Source organism: Amphiprion ocellaris, chromosome 13, assembly GCF_022539595.1.
Source record: "Amphiprion ocellaris isolate individual 3 ecotype Okinawa chromosome 13, ASM2253959v1, whole genome shotgun sequence".
Classification (NCBI taxonomy): domain Eukaryota; kingdom Metazoa; phylum Chordata; class Actinopteri; family Pomacentridae; genus Amphiprion; species Amphiprion ocellaris.
This window is the reverse complement of record NC_072778.1, coordinates 15,906,204-15,922,213: the sequence shown is the minus strand read 5'-3', so window position 1 is coordinate 15,922,213 and position 16,010 is coordinate 15,906,204. Positions and strand designations below refer to the sequence as shown.

The 16,010-nt window shown below is 37.5% G+C and overlaps 1 protein-coding gene across 1 annotated transcript in view; it reads right to left on the bottom strand.

Moving 5' to 3' along the window:
* Positions 1–1,859: 1,859 nt before the first annotated feature.
* kcnk4a (potassium channel, subfamily K, member 4a) overlaps positions 1,860–16,010 on the bottom strand; it is a 35,031-nt gene continuing 20,880 nt past the window's right edge. Inside the window, exon 9 of the mRNA XM_055016830.1 lies at positions 1,860–4,139. Within this exon, the coding sequence (XP_054872805.1) occupies positions 4,044–4,139 (96 nt within the window). The 3' untranslated portion in view covers positions 1,860–4,043. The remainder of the gene's footprint in view (positions 4,140–16,010) is intronic.

Sequence of the window (16,010 nt, the reverse complement as noted above, 5' to 3'; positions counted from 1 at the left end):
ATCTCAGTTCATTCTGACATTCAGCTATGAATCAACACAGCAGATGGTGATCCATGCTGTGGAAGTCTCACATCTCCTGATTTAATGGAGCTGCTTTGCACTTTTTACACTGTTTATTCACCAACACTTTATTTAATAAAAGTCCCATCTAGTTTTTATGAGGAATGTGATGTTTTAATTTCTCTGTGAATAACTGCAGTCTAATGCAACAGCTGGAGTTGTAACATCTGTCCTGATATTGATCATGGAGTATTGATCAGAATACTTATGGTTAGCAGTCATCCCTGAAGTTTTACATTAAAATCTTTACTTGTGTTGTGAACTTTGGTAAGAAGCAGAAACGTTAGCGTTGCCATGGATACATGAGTGTTAAATTCTGTCCATGTTTCCATTTTGGGAAATTCAGTCTAGTTCCAGAATGTGGAGGAATTTAGTCTCACAATCACAGACAATAAATATTATCTGAAAGTCAGGTTATTGTTGTTTATCAGCACAATACAGAAAGTTTTATGTTAGACATATTCCAGTTAAGACCCTAGAATATCATGATTTATGTAAATTTACCTCAATAATATGAATGTTCAGGTTAAGATTGTACAGTGATATTTATTATGCAAGTTTAGCTGATTAAAGTTTATGACTCTGCACTAAAATATTATTTAAATTGACATCATTATTATAACATTTAGGGTCAGACCCTACAGTATTGAGATTAAGAAATCAAATATTCTATAAAATGTAAATACATTGAACTCATTTGGATATATTTAAGTGAGACTCTACAATATTTGACACAAATCTATCTAAATCAAAATTTTAATCATTTTTACTCCGAACATTTACTGGACTGATTTAAATATTAAAATCACTCCTTTCTAATCCTCTGCTGTACGTTCAAACCTGAGGCCTTAAATAGAAACACACAAGTATCTGATTGAAGGAACTTCTGCAGAGTCTTGGTTCCAGAACATGATGATAGAATTATAGACAAACTTTAACAAAAGCTGACTGAGAGTTTACAGGTTTTTATGTTAGATTTCTTCAGTAATTTAATGAGCATTATCAGCAAAAATCAAGTGTTCATTTGATGAACTTCATTTCCTACAACATCCAGAATTGGAGCTCATATCTTTGGCAGCTGTAAAGTTTCTGCTCCTTCAAAGTTCACAACACAATGAATGAATTCCTAAAACACTCTCAATGCTGGAGAGCGTTTGTGATGCTGAAGCAGTGACCAGTTTTTCTGTTTCTTCTCTGGAGATGCACAATGAGGGACGTCTGCAGAGACTGAGAAAGAGTCTCACCACATCCTGACATGAGGAAAAAGACTTTATTGAAGACTACAATGAGAAAAACTATCAGACAGCAGACGGCATGCATTCAAGGTGAGCTCTGAACATTTGATCTGGAACAGGAATTCAATAACGGCAGCATGAGCTTCATTTCAGTCTGTAGCTGCTGAATTCATGGATGAATCATCTGGCACTAGAGAGGAAGACCATCAAACATCCACGTCAGCTGATGGAGGTCCAAGAGTCTCACCAAACAAACAACCTACAGAGTGAAGACCTCAAATCTGATTGGACGGCCTCCTGTTCAGCCACGTGTGAACAAATGCCTCTAAGTTGATGTGTTTTCTGAAATAAATCTAGTCCTAATCTATGCCTGAGTGTTTGCTTCTTTACACCGCTGTTAACAGTTTAGGCTGTTAGATTGTTCCAGACAAGTACAAGATTCTTCAGAGCTGTTCTACCACCAGCCTGACAGGAAGAACTCCAACAGCTACTGAATGTTCCTATGGTTCCCTCAAGGCTTACAGGAGGAGTCCTACGAGGACGAGCCGGTCCACCTGATGGAGGCCAGTCGCTGTGGTTCAAAGCCAACACCGACTACGTGGACTTCTACTGGACCACACGGAGGCCTTCAAACCGGACCAACAAGTTCAGCGACTCCCCGACTCGTGGGTCTGAGGACGCTGCCGAGCCTCGGTCCAGCCGGCCTCCTGTCTGTGGATGTTTGAGTGCTGAGAGGTTTGTGGATGCATGTGAACGTTTCTGTGTTGAAACAGCAGCTTTGGACTCAGTAACGCCGGGAAAAACCAAGAGCTCCTTTATTTGTGACTTCCACTAAAAAAACTGATGAAAATAAGTTTGCCAGGGTTCTGACTGATAACAGGTTATTAAATAATGAAAATAATGGTTAAAATATTCCTTTCAACAATCCTTTTAGGTCTACATTTCCTTTACACTGACTTCTTGGTATATGTACAAGTATTTTGGGTGGAATATACCATTAAGCCTAATGTTCATGGGTTTTTCTGGGAATATACCATTAAACCAACCTTTTAGGTAAATGTTCCAGGATGTTGTGTAGAATATACCATCAGATAAACCTTTTAAGTCTACATTGGAAGATTTTAGAGTAGAATATTACTCCAAACTATCCTTTAGGTCTACATTTAAGGTGGAATACTCCTTTACACCAAGATTTTTTGGTCGCAGATTTTGGATGGAATACTCGGTTAAACCAACATTTTAGGTGCATGTCCAAGGATTTTTGGTGGAATGTTCCTATAAGGTGGATGTTTGAGGACCTTGTAGGTGGAATACTTCCTGAAACCAAACTTTTAGGTCAACATTCAAAGATTTAAGGTGGAATATTCCTTTAAACCAACCTAAATTTCATGTTTTGATCATTATCAAGTGAGAAACCTCAATCCAGACTCCTCATAATGAGGTTTGAGATTCATGTTGCTGTTATTTGTTTAGTCCAGACTAAATGACAGAAATCCACAACTGTAATTTTATTTCAGGACTCGGTTATTAAATGTCAAAACAATCCATGTGACTCTAAAAACTCAACAGCTGTACAAACTCTAAGATTAAACTCTCCACAAGGATCCAAAATAAGTTGGACTTCTACATGAGAGCTTTAATTATTCTTCATCTACTTCCTGAAAATTTTGGTCAATAAAAAAGACAAAAACTAATATTTTCAGCTGAACTAAAGACAGACTTTGTGATTTTTCTGCTCACATGTTGTGTTGTTGTAAACTTCCTCTTTCAAATAAATAGCCTCCTAACCCCCTGGAAACCAGCGTTTGTCCTGTTTTTGTGTTGCTCCTCGGCGACCCTAGACAGCCGGGTCCTAATGTTTTTTGAGCAACACACCATACTATGACGTTTTTACAATGATGGTTCTACTATGGAACCAGTTTGACATGTTCAGGTGTTCTTTGTGTGAAAACTCAGAGATTTCAGGTATCAGAAGGTGGTTTTCAACTTTCTTTGTTAACTTTCTGCTTCAACTTTAAACTAAATTTCCTTCACTAACCCAGCCCTCTGGACTTCCAGTAAGCTGTGTTCCTATTGGCTGTCCAGGTGGCTGCTTGGTGTTATCAGGAACACCTGAGCAGCTCAGTGTCTTCCTGCTTTATTTAGCTGCAGACAAACATTTCCTCTGCTTCTCTTCACCACTGAACCGGGTTTGGCTCAGTTGCTTTAGTTTGTTCTTTAGGCGTTGGCTTGCAGCTTCCAGCAGTAAAATCGTCTTTAATGTGTTTCTTGGTGTGTTTTAGGGCTTTGTACTGGATAGTTGTCTTGGTAAATGTGGTTCTTTAGCCACAGTTAGCACATGGTGCTAATGTGTGCAGTGATTAGTGGATTTGGTGCAGCTGAGTTGTGTCTTTATCTTGGCTGTAGTGAGTCTTTAGAGGTTTTTGGTCAGACACATTCTGTATTCTTGTTTGAGAACCAACGTTGGTTGTCCAGAAGGTAAGAGTTCCTGTCCTGATTCTCTGTTCTCAGAGGTTCTCTGGTAGGCTGCAGGAGACTTTAGCGTTTGGGTTGTGCTAGTTTGGTTTTTGTATGGTTTCATTTGGACGACTATCTTGAGGCCCCTCCATGTGGTTTAGTGAGGTTTTCTGCAACAGTTCTACAAAGCAACCTGCAGCAGAAGAGACTGAGAGTTTTTAGGAAGTTCTGGAGAGCAGACTTTAGAGCAGCAGAAACATTTGTCACAGTTTGAGCAGGAGAAGGTGAGCTTCAGAGTAGAAATGAGACGGAAACCTTCTTGACCCGTGTGGTGAGGTCCTGTACCAAGAGTTTGAGCAGGTTGTGAAGAGTCTGTAGTTCTTTGGTCTGAAAGCACAAGAAGAGTCGACTCATTAAAGGAGAAAACGGGAGATATTATTGGTTCTTCTGTCGCTCTGCAGTTTCCTTAGACTGAATATCAAGTTTATATTTTAAATGATTTCCCATGTGAGCCCAAGAAGACTTCAATAAACTCCCTCCATCCCCTGGACACAACATATTTTATTACCATGTTAAATCTTTGTTTTTGTTTGTTTTTGAGTTTTAATCATAGTTTTAGCATAGTTTCTTCTCTTTGCTTGTTTAGTTTTGTCATGTGTGTGAAAGGTGCTAAACAAATAAAGCTGAGTTGATAAACTGAATAATTGACTAACTCTTGATTGTGACAACAGAAATATTTTCATTGTGATTTAAGGGTTTGTTTCATTTTTAAGGTTGGGGTTAAAATCTTGACACAAAAAAAGATTTAAGAAATAAACTACAGTAAAAAAGCAATTAAATCAAAGGAAAAAAACATTTAATATAATAAAACTTTTAAAAAGAAAATTAAACATTAAATACAATTAAATTATATTAGACAAAATATTTAATTAGATAATTAAACAGAAGATACAAAGCATGTAATTATTAAACAAAAATTTTTAAACAAAAATATTAAACATTGAAGATGAAATATTTTAGATAATTAAACATTTAAAAAATAAAATTAAACAAGAATATTGCACATTTAAAAAAATGCAAAACATTTAATTAGATTATTAAACTTTTAAAAGTCAAAACATTTAATTAAAAAAATAAATGTTTAATTAGAAAATTAAATCTTAAAGACAATAAAACTTTAAATAGGAATTAAACAGAAAATACAATGATGCATTAAAAAAGAAAATTAAACATTAAAAGGTGGTAAAACATTTAAAGAGAAAAACCTTAACAAAGATTTAATCGAAATATTAAACATTGGGAAAGAAAAGCAAATTTTTCAAACAAGCCGATAAAACATTTGAGAAAATAACAATTAAACATTAAAAAGACAAAACATTTCGAAATCAGATCAGATATTAGAACAGAATAAAAGGTGAGAAAAGAGCAAAACTAAACATTTAAGAAGAATCAAACTAAAGATAAAACCTTTGAAAGGGCACCAGTTAAACTTTAGAAGATCAAATTAAACAGAAGAAACAATAAAATGATCAAAAGAGCAAAAACAGATAAAGGCCTGAAAGTGTTTTCTAGTCTGAAATGAAAACATCAAGTTGTTTCTTCAAACATTTCCTCTTTCTATGTTCTTGGTTTGATTGTGGACAGATTTACTAAGAACTCATTTCAGAAAACTGCTTTCCAGATAAAGTCTACTAGTAGTTGAAGGCATCGATCAAACTAATGTTACCTTCTGATCTCCACAAACTTTACTGTTCAGTGAAAAGAATCAAAGTTTGTTGAGGATTTCTAAAAAACCCACAGGTGAAGGTCTGAGAAGAACTCAGATGGATGGTCTAAATGTGAAATCAAGACTCATGGTCACAAGTTTTAAGGCTTCTATTAACCAGAAAGATCAAACTAACAGAGAAGTACTGAGAAACTTTTTAAACTTCAGTCCTCAGACTGTCTGAAGGTTCAAACTAACAGAGAAGTACTGAGAAACTTTTAAAACTTCAGTCCTCAGACTGTCTGAAGGTTCAAACTAACAGAGAACTACTCAAGAACTTCTAAGATTTCAGTCCTCAGACTGTCTGAAGGTTCAAACTAACAGAGAACTACTGTGGGACTTAGAAAATTTCAGCCCTCAGAGTGTCTGAAGGTTCAAACTAACAGAGATCGACTGTAGGACTTAGAAAATTTCAGCCCTCAGACTGTGTGAAGGCTCAGGTCCTGAGGACTCGGGAGGTGTGGAGCCTTTGGAAAGTCTTGGAACTGAGGGTTCCACCCTCCAGCACAAAGGCTGAAGTCCAACCTCCTGAGAAAAACGGTCGAGTTGGGACTCGAGTTAAAAAAATAACTCGAAAATGACAAAAAATAGATGATAAATGCGCAAAAAAAAGAAGATTTAGTATCTGAGCGAGTAGCTCAGGAGGATAAGAAGAGGACTACCAAGTGGAAGGTCGCAGGTTCAAGACCCGCCGCTGGCACTTTTCTTTGTTTGTCTTTGTCAGAATTTTGAGAAAATTTAAGAACTGTCTGGTCTTGAACCAGCGACCTGCAGCTCCATAGGCAAATCCTTAACTCACTGAGCTACAGATCAGATAAAAAAACATAATTTCGTCGTCCCTTTGTCATCGTAGTTTCCAAGTGACCACACGGGTGGAGCCAAGGCGGAGTCTGGGTGGAGTCAGGGCGGAGAGTAGGTGGGGAGGTGGGTGGCGGCCTCCCCCCTCTACTCCCCCACCACCCACCACACCTTCCCCCGCCCGACGAGTTCTTCGAGTCTCCACGAGTTCCTCGAGTCTCGACAGGTTTTCCCGAGTTTCTTGAGTTTCCACGAGGTCGGAGGCAGAACAAGTTGTCATGAAGAGGTGTTGAAGTCGGCCAGGATGGACTGACTTTTTACAGCGACTAGAAGGAAGACGACTAGAAGAGCAGGTCTTTAACCACCATCCATAAAATCCATGGAGTCGCTCCAGAGAAATGAAGGGAGGTCAACTTTTATCAACCTCCATCCAGATGTTCAACTTGATATCTTTACTTGGACATTTTTAGCACCACAAACCTTTAGTATCACACTTTATTATCATTTATTAGGACTTTAATGGAATCCACCAGCAGATTTAGTTTTTGTTGACAAACTTTATTCTTGTCGTCGTGGGACTGCAGTATTTAAAACTGTTCCTTCTATTTGACCTCATGTTTATTAGTTTTAGTGGAGAAAGTTATTTTAGTTGTCCATTAGTCTCTTAAAAACCAAATAATAAATTGGATTAGTCAAGAGGTTTAAATTTCTTACTTTGTCATATTTTAAATATGACAAAAAAATATAAAAATAAAGCGTCTTGAGACAATTTGACCTGTAATTGGCGTTATATAAATAAAATTGAATTAAAATTGTATGTATCTTGTAATGTTGGAGTAATTCAGCCATATATGTTGGAAAACACATTTTCTTTGTCCATTAATCTGTTGATTGTTTTCTCCAGTAATTCATTTCTTGTTTTGGTTTATAAAATGTCAAACCCAAATATATTCAGTTTACTGTCATAAAAACCAAAAAGATTTACATTCATGATGCAGGAATCAGGCAGTTTTTCACTTTTTATCTTAGTTTAGTCAGAAAGATAGTTGATAATGTGTGAATTGTTGCAGCTTGTGAGCCGTAGAAGGTTTTAATCTTTGGGGCCGAGTGTCAAAAAACATTTAGAAACCAACATCAACAAAGCACTCAACAAAGATTTGAACATCATTAAAGGGAAATCCAACTTTTGCATGACAATGTCTAATTAAAGGACATTTATTTCCAATGTAAATGTGTGATATTCATCCTCTGGAGCTTTCTCTTCACATCGTCTTCCACCTGGACTGGTTTGGTCGGGAGCATGTGCAACAAACATTTGAAAAACTGCACTTTAACATCAATGAATGACACTGAAGTTTAATCTCTACATAAATGAGACTGAGTCTGGATGTGCTGCTCTGTCATTAACTCCTAAGTTTAGGGAAAGTTAAAACAAAAGAGGACAGTTCAGATAAGACTTGAGAATGAGCTTATTTTGAACAAACATCTCAGACTTTCTGAGCTTCAGCACCTCTAGCAAGATATTTTAACAACAAGCAACTCAAGAGATCCAGAAGTTGGAGAGAGTTAGCTTTAGCTGAGCCAAAGAACATGTGGGACGCTAACCTAGCAAACATTTCAGACTTTTCTCTGTGAATTCTGAGAAATAATTTCCTATTTAATGACAGAGCTACACATCTTAACTCAGTCTCATTAAAACAGACTCTAATTCAGTGTCATCCATCCATATTAAAGTGCAGTTACCCAAAATGTTTGTTGCATGAGCTCCAACAAAACCTGTCCAGGTAGAAGGCCACTTTGACAAACAGGAAGTGGAAGATTCCAAGCAGATTTATAGAAGGGGGAACCGGACTGTACTAAGTGTGGTCGAGTATAGAGGGGTGTTTTGTGGGTTTTTAAGGCTGATAATGATTATTAGTGAGACATTTGGAGTAGATATTCATTTGCAGTAAATGAAAGTATTTAAAATCTTGAGTTAAACTTAGAAGAACACAAACTCTAACAGAAAACTTTGTTGATACGTTTTTGTTTTGTTTACAGATGTTAAGTTAAAGGAGTTTTATTCGTGACGTATAACCAATCAAATCACTCCAGAAGACAGAGCGACCACAGGTAGATAAAGGTTCAGAGCCAAAGTAGCGCCATTTTTAAATGTATTTATTACCGTAAATCAGTAAAAAATAAAATACTGATAATCAGTAAATCAGTCAGCCCACAATTACTACAATTCTACAATGTATGTCTCTTTCCTTTGACTTGTTATTTGTACAATATACGATGTATATGATGGTGTTTTTTCATAGCAAAGGCTATACTATGATGTTTTCTAAGAGACATACGATGCTACTCTGTTGTTCTGGCCTGGGCCGCTGCACTCCTCCTCTGTTGTTTTCTGGATTGTACTCAGCTGCATGCCTTCGTCCACCAGGCCTCCGTTGACTCGTCCCGCCTGCCGTCTCTGGAGCTGAAGCTGGATTGGAACAGACCAAAGTACAGTCCAATCACGATGCCAGCTGCCTCTCAAAAGGCTCCTTCATCTGGCAGGTGGCGAACTTCTTCTGAGGGGAAGCTGAGCTGGCCCGGCAGAACTTTGGAGATGTGTTCCAGTGGTTGGTGGATGTGTGGGGAATAGATGCTCCAGAACGCCTTCATCAACTACATCTTCTTTTGAAGAGGCCCTCAGATGCTGCAATCTCTGACCTTAAGGGGGAACTGCTGCTTTCACTCTGTAACGAGACGGCGGTTATTTTAAAGACCCAGCTCCTGGCGGCTTTGAGTGAAAATTTAACATCCATCAAAACAAAACTACAGACAGTTAAATCTGAGCTGTCGGTCAGTATTTCAAACATCAAGTCCGACCCGGCTGCCCTAAAGCACGCTGTGGGTGAAACGGAAACTTCACTCTCCACATCACCAATGACATCGTCACACTCCAAAGCAGAGCACCTGTCTGCTGAACTTTTAAAAGTGGACTATAAATGTGAAGAATGTGAGCAGCAGCAGACTGTGAGCAGCGGAACAGATGTGATCAGAAAGAAGTCATTTTCTTTTTTCTTTTCTTTCTGGTTGACTTGATGCTGTCAGATGCAGACGTTGGAGCTGATTCTGATCTTTCAGGATAAAAAGCTGCTTTTCCTTCACAGACTTTTCAGGAAATTATTCTCTCGGGTTTTCTCTGCTATTTATATTTTTATTATCTGTGATTATTTCATTATTTCTTTATTGTAAAATAAAGTTTGAGGTATGAAGACTCATTTAGTTTTTTTATTCCTGAAATCTTTGATGTAGCAGAACTAAACTTCCATTTTCCTTCTTGTACTTCTGATACTAGAACTAAATGTTTTTTCCTTCATCACTGTGAGGAAGAGCAGCACTGATGTCCTCCTCATCCTTCCAGTAATAACAATAATGCTGCAGATTCAGCTCCTCTCTTCAGAATACAAACTTGTCTTGCGACTGTTCAGTTTTTACATTTCACTGTCAGCAACACATTTTATATTTCATCCATTTATTTCATGTGTTTACACATCTCTAGAGTTCACAATAGTTAAACAATGTAGTTTTAAATGTGCAGTAAAGGAAATAATGAAGCTCTTGACCTGAATGTGTTGATGTTTTAATGCTGCATATCTGCTATAAATAACATGGACTTTTTAGATTGTATTTCTGCTCCAACAGCAGAGATGAAGTTAAAGGTGATAAATGGAACTCCTGAATACTAAGAACAGAGAATAATAAACTGCTGAGAGTTGGTCTGTCCTTCTATAAGTGAAAGTTAAACAGGAAGTGGCTCACTGAGGATGTCGTCCATTCAGTCTCCTTCTTCAAACCAGATGAGGTTTTCCTTCTGCTGGCTTCACTCAGAAGATCCTCACAGTGAACATGAGACACCTGAGATGAAGACAGACATCACAGTATCAGCATCAACAGCAGAGGTTCATTTTAAAGTATCTGTCGACAGATTTCCTATTGCATATAGTTTTCCAAGCACTGAAAGACAGAAAGGCCTGCAGTCACTTTAGCTTTAGAGGTGAGGATTTTATTATCCAGTTTATCTGTGCTGTAATTTAAATGTAATAACTGTAGTGTTCATCTTTACTTTGGACATATTCTGGGAGGTTATTTAGATGTCCTACAACGTGTGAATCAGTCATTAAACAATGTTAACGATTAGAGAGTAGATTTACTGTTTTCTCCAGTTTAACTTCAGAGACAGCAGATATTCAGGACTACTGACAACACAGACCCTTAACCTCACTGTTTTGATCACATTTAGGTTTTCTAAATGTTACATTAATGTGAACCAGCGTCTCCACTGACAGTTTTATTAACTAAATGTACCACATTACACGAACACAACACACTTCAGCTGTTTACATGAAACACAGCACAAACATCGTTAGCTTAATGCTACGTTAGCTTTAATCAGGCTATGACTGAGCAGCTACCTCGGTTAGCATCGCTAACATTAAAGTTAATATTTAGCGGATGCTAACTCTCTTCTCTGGTCAACACACACAGAATTAAACTCCACCAACATCTGGAGTGCATGACACACATTATATCTGACACTAAAGCTGCATATAAAGTGAATTAAAAGCGGCACCGATACGAAAACAAATATTTACTTACCGAACTAGGACCATAGGACCTGTCAATCATTCCAGACCGGACTGTCACTCAAGTAGTCCCGCCCCCTGGCTTCGTAAAACTTTAACGCTCTATAAAAAATTCAATATTGATTTATTTTAAGATCGACCACCTGATCTCTTATTTTACCATGAAAACCAACGAAAAAAAATTATATCCAGTCTCTGCACCGTACTCTGTTTGGCTCCACACTTGCTGATGAACACTTCCGGTCTCAGAAAATGAAAAAACTGACCTTTTTCGTTTCTGTCTCTTTTTTTTTGTTATTCTAAATATAAAATGAAAATCAAAACATTTTTAAAATTTCGTATATCCCTTTTTGATCATGAAAAGGAAAATCGCCTTGTATTTCAATTTTAATTTTTATATTTTAAAACGAAAATCAAATAACCACTCGTTTTTGGTTTTTCAATACCCGTTTCAGAACGGAAAATCCAATTGCCAAAATATACACGGACCCAGATGCGTAGAAAATCTGAATTCTGCAGTAAACTGACATGAAACAAAGGAAATTGTTTTTCAGTGATTTATTGAAAATATACAAATATTTTTTAAATGAATTGCACCAGAGAAAGTAAGAGAGAAGAGAAAGTTGAGATGGGAATTACCCAATTAAACAGTGTAACTCCAGTTTGTCATGCTAGTGAAGTGCTACACTGTAATCTGTGGGTGTGTTTCCATTATTCTATGATACATTTGTCATAATTATTTTTCATAGACAAATTATAGCCATAAACTGCACATCAAATGTCTGAGTAACAAATATAGAAACAATCTGGGTAAATGCAAGTTACTACTGTAGTAAAGAACACTTCCAAAGAATGAAGGGAACGGGAATGTATCAATGTATGACGTGATAACGTGTGTCTGTACCAGCTGAAAATGTCCTGGAAAATAATTTCAGGGAAAGAGTGGGAACCCTGATTTCCCTAACTTGACTCTGTTCTCCTGTTGTTTGTTTTGATCGCCTCCAACCCTTAAAAATCTTTAGATAAACCAGGAACCTTCATGGCTCCCTGTTTAATGCATATTTACAGGTTCGTCCTTTTTTAGGGACTCTACTAGAATGTTCTAACAAGCTTTAATGCTCCTGATACTCTACATTTCTGCAGCACTGTCCGTCTGAAACTCTTGTCCGGCCACATCCTTAAAAATCTGATGATGTTTTTGAAACGTATCAGGAACCAGACCAAGACCTTCAGCAACTGAAGCCTTTACTGGTTAGATCAAAAAAAGCCATGTGGAAGGTCTAAGCCACCTCTTCAGTCGGTCAACACTCAGGGGAGGGCATCGAGGTGGTGCTGACCTGGACATACCTCGAAGTTCATCTGGATGACGAGCTAAACAGGCACCTGAACAAAGATGTTATCTAAATCACTTTCAGCTAAGTTCCCCATTACAAAAACACCTCTGGAGGAAGTGTGTTAATTCCAGATCACGTGACCTGGTCGTTTTGTTTCTTTTTTGGTCATTTTCAGTCCGTTCTGTGGGCATTTTAGGTCTTTTTGTGGTCATTATCAGTCTGTTTGTGGTCATTTTGTCTCTTTTTATGATAATTTTGTCTCACTGAGTCATTTTGTGTTTTTTCTGTGGTCATTTGTGTTATTTTATAACAAAATAAGAAATTGTATCTGTCACATGATGTCATTTCCTCCTGAAGAAAAGACTGGCCAGACTCCAAAGCTTTCTGAGTTATTTAATATAAAGTAGTGTGTGAGTCAAGTGTGGATTTACGGCATGTCAACAGGTTTACTACAATATCTTTATAAATAACTTTCAATTTCAATTTTACTCAATTGTATATATAATATTTAGAAGAATCTTTGTCTAAAAATGCCATGTGGTGTTTGGTTATAGGTGGCCATGTTGATTTTAGACTGAAAACAGCGAAAATGTCAACTATGATACAAAAAGTCCCGTAATTATATATTGATCCTTTTATGTACAATCAGTGATTAATGCATCTGTCCCTCAGTGGACCATTTAAATGTCAAAGTGGACACAACAACAACAAAAGAAAGCTGTTAAGTTTGTATAGAACATTTATTTATTCAGAGCAAGATGGCCATAAGATGCAGTCACTGCAAGCACACCACTGTCAGTCACTACAACACACACTTGCGCTACACACACACACACACACACACACACACACACACACACAGATTTCATACAGTCAATAGCAGAGACACGTAAACACTTTGGCCTCTCACAAGCACTCGCATACAGTCGCTGCAGAGCAGAGGAGACACCGGTCAGGCGTCTGTTCAGATAAGCACAGGCGGAAAATCAAATCAAAACAGCTCCAAATGAAAACAGCTTGGCTTTATCTTTTGTTAAGAAATAAGAAATGAACAGTACTTTTGCTCACAACACGTTTTGACCATCTGTGTTTTTTCACATCTGCGGTATTTTGTCTTCGTAGCCTGACCCCCAAACCCCCGAACACACTTCAAATAATGCAGACGACATGAGATGACCAAAATGAGACCCAAGGAAGGAAGGGGAAAAGGCAAAAATGATGCTTTGACATGATGAGATTAAAAAGCTGTAATCTGCACACAGTACAGGACACTCTCAGCGGTCAGAGGACTAAAAAATGAGCTAAATATCTAGTTTAAGGACAGTTTGATGCCAGATTGTTAACAATTGTGTTTCTGAAATTCAAAAATGCAGCTATACAAGAGTACAAAACTGCATCTGGACAGGACAATTTAATCACTTTAATGTGCTTATTCACTTTCTTGCTTAAGATTAGCTGAGAAGATCGATACCACTTATGAGGACAGGAAGTGGTCGGCTGGTTTAGCAAAATTTCATGGTATATAATCAAAAATACTGAAACACAAAACATTACATGAACTTTAATTTCATTATTTCAACCAAATTATTAACCTGAGTCCAAATTTTGAACAGGGTGCAGGACTAAAAGATGGAAACAGCTGGCTTGGCTCTGTTGGAAGATTAGTTTTTGAACACAAACTAGATACGTTTCCTTCTCAGGTTTTTAGTCTTTACACCAGGCTAAGTAAGCTCAGCTGCTGTTGGCGATTTTCCACTGCAGAAACTCGGGGCACACGAGATGTGATGCAAACATTTGCTAAAACAGCCACCTAATCGGCTCTTTAGCATTTCTGAGGAGGATACAACAATTTGCCTGCAACATTAGCACCAAAAATGCCAAATGTAACCTCAGTTTTATAAGCAAGAAGACATTTTTTTTTAAATTGAATGTTATTGAATATGCCTTTCCATATTTTTGTGTTCTTGCAATGTACTAATAAGTAAATCCATAGGCTTCAAACAGTGCAGGTTTAGAACAAAGGCTTGGTGATGTATCTGGTCCAGATCTGGAATGAAGATGAGGTTGTAAACGATCACAGGGCCAAAGAATCAGACTAATTCCTGGGTAGGTTTTCTGTGGGTCAGATGAGGAAGAATTTGGGTTGCCGATGAAATCACAAAGTGAGGGATAACCTCCTAAACCCTTTGTGTAAACCAAAAGTGACCCAAATCCAATGGAAAATGAGTATCTCCTGCCCACATACGCATCAAAGGTTAAACATGTGTTCATTTTGGACTGTTTGGTCAACATTTGTGTAATACTTGTGTCACTGAAATAGGAAATGCTCTTTTAAGATGCATTTTTACATTGAAGTTAGTTTTGTAATGTTGACTATATCTTTAAATCCCCCACCCCCACAAGTCGGCCTAAAACAGATCACAAGTTCTGCAGTGGAAAACAGCTGGGTTCCACTGCAGGAACTTGGAGAGCTGTGAAGAGTGCAGATGATCCACCCTAAGAACACCATAATCGGGTCTTTTAGCATCTGTTTCCACTGTAGGATCCAACAGCTTCAACGTGCCAAAACAAGACAAATAGTAGTTCCTGGACGTAACTCAGAGGGTTTCTTATGTTTGCCTATTTGGTAAATTTAAAGGTGGTGATGTTGAAGAGGAAATGACTACTACTTGATTAGACCCAGACAAAAAGACGCATGTTTTCGTGTCTGGATTTAAGCAATCAGTGGTGACACCAACAAAGCATTTTTTTAGGGCCACTCAGATGTTACTATCCCATAACAGGTGTTGTTTTCTCTCCCGAAAAGAACACATGCAAAGGTTCAGATTGCCCTAAAGGCCCACAATTTCCTGCAATGGAAAAGGGTCTATATTTAGCGTACAGCCATGATAGTGGTATCGATCTTTTTATCTAATCTGGCAAGAAAGCTGAAAAAGCACATTTCCCAAATTACTCCTTAAAATAGTCCAAATTAGTACTTGAAAGGAAGCAGCTAATATTGGTTATGGAAGCATGTTTCACTGAAACAAGTTGTGATGCTAATCTTTCAGTCACACTCTGATTTAAATGGGTTTTCTTATGTGTCAAACGTCACATCTCGTGCAGCATCATTTCATACGGATATATCAAGTATAGCAAAATGAAAAAGAGAGAGAGATGCCTTATATAGTACATACCCATCTATTATATTGTAGTCAGACGAAAAATCACAAAGCAAGGCACATGTTTCAAAGAAAAAAACATTTAAAACAATACAAAAAAAGAATAAAACTGAACAACAGGAATTGTTTGTATTATACACATCGCCACACCTGGACACTTGTACACATGTAGGCAGAGAAAACAAATAAAAAAGAATAGTCATAAAAGAACACTTCCTGGAAATATCCCAACATGGTATCCTACAATGATTCGTCAGCTCGGACCACTGAAGCATGGAGAAGGCAACGGATTCAACACTCAGATTAGATCTGTTCACTTTGAAAAATAGTCTTCAGGATGACACACACATCATAAATACATTCTTCTTATTATTATTTTTTGCAAATATCCATATATATAATCTCTATGTGATCATAATTTAAATACCACAACTATTCTCTGAAATCTTATTCGTTTATGTAAGGAGTGGCTGCTATGGGACTGTGTGAAACCTATTTTTAATGAAATACCGGAGAATCGCACCGATCTCTGGAGCTGAATGTTGAGCTATCCAACCGTTAGGGCTCTGCCGCTGCTCGCT